Source organism: Gopherus flavomarginatus, chromosome 2 (genome assembly GCF_025201925.1).
Source record: "Gopherus flavomarginatus isolate rGopFla2 chromosome 2, rGopFla2.mat.asm, whole genome shotgun sequence".
Classification (NCBI taxonomy): domain Eukaryota; kingdom Metazoa; phylum Chordata; order Testudines; family Testudinidae; genus Gopherus; species Gopherus flavomarginatus.
In genome coordinates this window covers 28497184-28503294 of record NC_066618.1, presented here as the reverse complement: position 1 = coordinate 28503294, position 6111 = coordinate 28497184, and the positions used below count along the sequence as shown (strand labels likewise).

The 6111-nt window shown below is 40.0% G+C and overlaps 1 protein-coding gene across 1 annotated transcript; it reads left to right on the top strand.

The window, feature by feature from the left end:
• The first annotated feature begins 1513 nt into the window (after window positions 1–1513).
• On the top strand, window positions 1514–5389 carry GJD4 (gap junction protein delta 4). The gene is made up of 2 exons (XM_050939131.1): window positions 1514–1577; window positions 4191–5389. Exons 1-2 carry the CDS (start codon window positions 1514–1516, stop codon window positions 5387–5389), a joined length of 1263 nt encoding a protein of 420 aa, XP_050795088.1.
• The last annotated feature ends 722 nt before the right edge of the window (window positions 5390–6111 follow it).

Below are 6111 nucleotides of genomic sequence, written 5' to 3'. Positions count from 1 at the left end.
TCTACCCAAACAGGGTCTCCCATGTCTACACTGCTATTTTTAGAAGCGTAGTATCTCTCTGCCTCCTCACTGCTGGAGTCTTTCTTGGCTGCCCCTCTGCTCCTGGAGCCTTTCATTGCTGTATGTAGCTATGCACTCTGATGCGGAAAAGCCTGCTTTTCTCTGCAGTGTGTAGCTATGTGTAGTCTACATGCCATCACAAGTGCAGACAAGGCCTCAGAGCAGGGGTCCCCAACGCGGTGCCCTCAGGCACCATGGCGCCCCTGGGGGCATCTAAATGTGCCCACGTCCTAGCCGGTGGTGGAGCATCTGCTGAAATGCCACTGAATTTCTGCGGCATTTCGTCAGCAATGCCTCTTGATGATGCCGCTTGCCGCCGCCAAGTGGCGTCATTGAGAGGCGGCGATGCCGAAATGCTGCAGAAATTCAGCAGCATTTCAGCTGATGCTCCACCGCTGCCAAGGTCCTTCATCTGGCACCCGCCAGGCAAATAGGTTAGGGACCACTGCCTTAGAGTCATAATTCCTTCCTGGTTTGCTCTTGGGGTGCTATGCCCATTACTCAGAACAGATTGTAAAAGTATAGTTCAGCCTTAACATGCTTCTGCCGTGGCTTACTTCTTAAATAGTAAACATCACAAATATCTGCTTAGATTGTCAATTATTAAGGCAATTTCTGCTAGGCTCTTTCCAGTGATGACTACAATGCAAAATAGTTCAAACAGGAAGAACTCGTCCAAATGAAAATGACTTTAAAAAGAAGATTTTTATTTTCCAAGATGCTATTAAAGATTTTGTCACTTCCATCTTCCATATCCCTGCAGGGTAGAGATTGCTCTCCTGTCAGGCTGAAGGCAAGTTATGGAATTTTTGGTGCAACTGTGATTGACAAGACCATGATGTCCTCTCAGAGAGGGTGTGTTTTATTAATAAAACTACTTTGGGAAAGTTGCAGTGGGATAGCTTCCTAGTAAAGAGTTGCTAAACTGAAAATGCCTTCCGAAGACAGGGATGTTGGTCCCATCGTATCCCCTTTCCTTGTATTTTTCATCTGTAATCTCCTTGGGGAAACAGAGAGGCTTCTATTATTTCCTGTACTCGTGTCTGATTTTTGCCACTGAAATATCCCAGCAATGCCAGGAGGCGGGAATGCCCTGGGAGGGTAAGAATAGCCCACAATGGTTGAGATTACTCCTGTTGCCTTTTGTCTACTTGCAGTTGTCAGGACAGGGGGACCACAGAGGTAAGTGCAGCAAATAGATCTGTGAAGCTAGAACTTTTGTGAAATCAACTGTATTTCTTAGGAAGGGTTTGTTCCCAATTTGCAAAAGTCAGCAGGCCCATTTAGCTCTTTCATCAAAATAATTTTTCATCAGTCATGTTGTTAGTGGTTGGGTATTTTCCCCCCAAATATTTATTTTTCTTCCTTCTCTGTCTAGGTCTAATTTGCCTTGAAAATGCCAGAATCTTTCTTAAGCTTTCAGAAGGTGAAAGTGTAGTGAACTAGTTCAAAGATGGAGTGCTGGGACTCACTGGGGTTTTTGATTATCACTCTCAACTACAATGTTACATTTGTAGGTAAGTATCTTTAAAAAGTGTGCTCTTTCTTTTAGAGTTCTGTACCCCCACATCATCCACGTTTCTTCCCTGTTCAGCAGCTTTCATTTCCAGGTATCAGTCTGACTGCTCTCTGCTCCCCCGCCGAAGAAAGCTAGTTGTTTTGCTATGGGATAGAAGAGCTATTGATGTTTGATTTAAAAAAAAAAAAAAAGATTCCTACTTCATCTGCTGTGAATATTTTCTAAATGTTACAAATGAATGCTGCAAGAAGGCTTTCAAATCTGGCTATTCTTATCCACCAAGTTTCCTCCCAGCTCTATTGAGAGCTGTAATGAAACACTCGTGGCTCAAGGCAGGTGTAAAAGGTACATTTTCCCATTATATGACATAACCTGCTTTAACAGTGAAGTAAATAGTATAGGGAGAAGGAAACAAAACATTTTTCAATAAAACTATTTAGTGATTAAGCAATCTTGCTTTTCATAGTTGGGTTTTAAAAGCTTACAGCATTCAAGCGCATATTAAAAATGCACTTTAATTTTCTCAGACAATGACCTCAGTCTTTTTTTTTCCTTAATAAGATTGTTATTGATTCACTGTGTAATTTTGAGTGAGTGACTTAAGCCCAGATCCAAAGACTACTGAAGACAACTGACTTTTATAGACTTTAGCCTTTACAGCTCAGTCCTGTAAATATTTATTACAGTGCATTGCTCACTACAGCAAGTAATCCCGCTAACTCCCAATGAAATGGCTTGTTGTAGTAACAGTCTGCAGAACTGAGCCCTTAGGGAAAACAATGCATAGGAGTTCTGTAAAAAGCTTTCCCCCCTTCACCAAGAAGTGGGTCTAATAAGAGACGTTACCTCACCCACCTTGTCTCTATAGTACCTAGTGGTTTTTAAGCAGAAATCTCATGTGTACATTCTAATTAAAAACTAAGGCTCTAACACATCTCAAGGTGTTGAGCGGCTTAATTCGTGAATGGTTTTGAAACACTGAGATCCTTGCATAAAAAGTGTAATAAAGGTACAGAATATTATTTTTAAGGGCTACTTTTGATTTCATATAGTAGCCATTTTTCTCCATCAGAATAGCCAACTGAAAAACACCAAGAATACTGTCAGAAATAGTTTGTGGTTAGGAAATATATTGTTTAGTTGGTTGTGGGAGGGTTTCAATATGATCACCTATTCTTCAGTCTCACGGAGCTACCAAGTTCTTGCCTAGTTTCACCATTTCTGAGAGCAGTGTTATTGTTATTCTATTGGTATAGTCTCTCGCTGGCCACAAGAGAGGTATGTAGCTCATCTCAAACGTATGCCAATAAAATAGTAACACCCCAATGTTTTACAAACATTTAAATGTTTAAGATTCACACATATGTTACAAAAAGTACTTAAACAATCGCCTTTCCTACTTGCCAAAAAACTAAGACTGTAAGTATGCATATGCCATACACTCTACAGAAAAATTATTAGAATTTTGCTTTTAAAGAGTTATTTTTAAAAATAACGGGCTATTGTACCAACTTTTTGCCTGTAAAACAATGTGTGTTTATATCAGAGAGAACCACTTGGTACTTTAGATTTCTAGGGCTCTGTACAACTATTAATTCGGACCCATTCCTGCTTCTATTCTTGTCAAAGGTTTTTACTATTGCCTTTATCTGGAAGCAGAATTGAGTCCTTAACCTTTACTATATACTTATCTACATGAACACTCATCTACTCAACCCCCACTTATTGTTTTGTTTTAAGTTGTGAAACTGAGCAGAGAGATTATTAAATTTAAATGACATTCCAAAGACCATAGGTAGTCAATGGCAGAGCCAGGACTGAAACTCAGGATGTCCTGGCTTCAAACTCTACCTGCATATATTGATCAGCATAGCGGTAGTACTGAGTTTCAGTAACCACTCCAGTGAACATTTCAAGTCTTAATTTTTTTGGTTTGCTTTTTTTTTTCCCCCTTTGCAAAATATCCAGTATTGGGGTTGAATTGTTCTGTGGTCAGTGTTTGTCCAAAGATATTATATATTAGTAAAAACTCCTAAGAGACTGAAAAAGGCATGCATCTGATGAAGTGGGTATTCACCCACAAAAGCTCATGCTCCAATACGTCTGTTAGTCTATAAGGTGCCACAGGACTCTTTCCTGCTTTTACAGATCCAGACTAACACAGCTACCCCTCTGATACTTGAAAAAAGCTTGCATGTTCTAACTGCCATTTTTTTTTGCAAACCAACCGAGCTCCACAGCCATGGAGGTTTTTCAAAAATTATGTAAGTCTTTATAGAGCAACGTCTGTGTGCACAGGTTACTTTGCAAAGATTTAACAAAGACAAGATCTAGTCCTGAAAAACAGAGTCTGATGAAAAAAAATAAAGAGAGGTACTCATTTATGCTTGATTTATGCTTGATCCTGCCACAATATTACTAAGGCTTTTAATGGAGTAAGGACTGTAGAATTAAGAACCTGATCCAAAGCCCACTGAAGTCAATGAAAAGATTCCAGTTGATTTTTGTTCATAAATATTGTACATGCTGGAGGATTACATTATGAGCCTCTTACTTGCTAGATTTCATTTTCTGTACTCTGAGTCTATCACCATTTCTTTTTCCTCTGTAGGAAAGATCTGGCTAACGTTAGTAATCTTGCTGAGAATGGTGGTGATAGTGTTAGCGGGATACCCCCTCTACCAAGATGAACAAGAACGATTCATCTGCAATACCTTGCAACCAGGATGTTCTAATGTGTGCTATGACATTTTCTCTCCTGTCTCTCACTTTCGATTCTGGCTCATTCAGACAGTGTCTGTTCTGCTACCTTATGCTATGTTCAGTGTCTATGTTCTGCACAAAGTAGCCATGCATGTTGTGACAGCACATTGTTTGCCATGTAGATATGAAGGAATCAAAGCCTTAGCTGGCCACACAGCTTTGAAGGAACTCTGCAAAAATGTTGCAGTCACCAAACCATCCTGCAAAGCAGATCTTCTGAATATCCCTGATTTTTCTTGGGCATATACTGTTCATCTTTTTCTAAGAACACTGGCAGAGGCTAGCTTTGGAGCTGGTCAGTATTATCTCTTCGGATTTTTTGTTCCTAAACGCTTTTCCTGTTACCAGTCTCCTTGTACCAGCATGGTCGATTGCTACATCTCCAGACCTACTGAGAAATCCATCATGATGATTTTCATTTGGGGGGTGAGTAGCCTCTCTTTTCTGCTTAGCCTTGTTGACCTAGCCTTTGTCATCCAAAGAATGGTAGTAAGAAATGGACAAAATAAACCAGTGGAAAGTCTCCATGCAGAGGATGAGCACAGTTCAGTTCTGCCTCCAGCTGACAAGTTGGAGGATTCTCCACCATCTCCAGACGACAGAGGCCATCAGCATCTAGTGACACATGACAGTCATACCAGTGAAGTGTCTTGCTCACTCCACTCTCAAGATGAAGAACTACTTCAGGAGGAAGAGAAGATCATGTCTCAGCAAACTGCCATCTCTAACCTCAACAGTAACAGCAATAAACCTTGCATAGCAGAAAGCCTTGCTGCTAATCAAGGCAGTAATGAAGTGCCCCTATGTATGAGTGACCAGCAGCATATTCCATACAGGCAGCTGAGACATGGGCAGCAGCAAACCTTCACCAAAGAGGCTTCCCTGACTTTGAGACCCCAAGTCAAGTCCCATCTTGGGGTTTACACTTCTGTAGATCAGAGCAAGCTGTTAGGGCATTATTCTTCAGTTGAGCTAAAAGCTTCTATTGGACAATCAAGTTGTAGCAGTGCTGGCTACTTGAGAGCAAAAAAATCAGAATGGGTGTAAAGAGCCGTGACAGAGCATTGAGTTTACTGTCCTGGAATGACACACATTTCACACCATCTAGTTTCAAATGGAAACCTCGGTATCAGTTAAATTCCATTTTTGTGCCTATAAAAATATCATTCTACAAACAGCCCCCTGGCTGAATGAAGAGCAGGAAGCAGAACTTCTTGTGACTATGACAGGATTGTATGGAAATCTTTGATAACACACTGTGGCAGATTTCATTAAGATGGTAACTTTTGCTGTTTGGAATGTTTGATATTGAATATTAGGGATTTTTCTAAACACCACCACAGATTTATACTGATGTGGCTTCTAACTTGTTCTTTTCAGATATATATTCATTGCATTATTGTTGTAGTCAAGCATAATATTTGTCTTTATATTAGTTGAGCTTGTTTAGCTTTTCATGTGTGATGGTGATGTGTTTTATCATTTCCTGAATAGGAACCACATTAATTATTGAACTGATCATAGATAGAAAAGCATTAAATATTTAGCTCCCTAGTCCCTGAAGTCTTTTTAATGGGATCTGTGTTGATTACGCTGTAATATCACAAAATATTAGGACAAAGAAACCTTTTGTAAGTCATTGTATTTTATCAGCTGTGAGAAGGAATGCAGTGAACAAACATGGGTTGAATGTATCTTGTATCTCTCTCAAACTAATACATGGATAGACAGGTGGATAAATAATGCAGATGCTGTGGCAGAACTCCAGA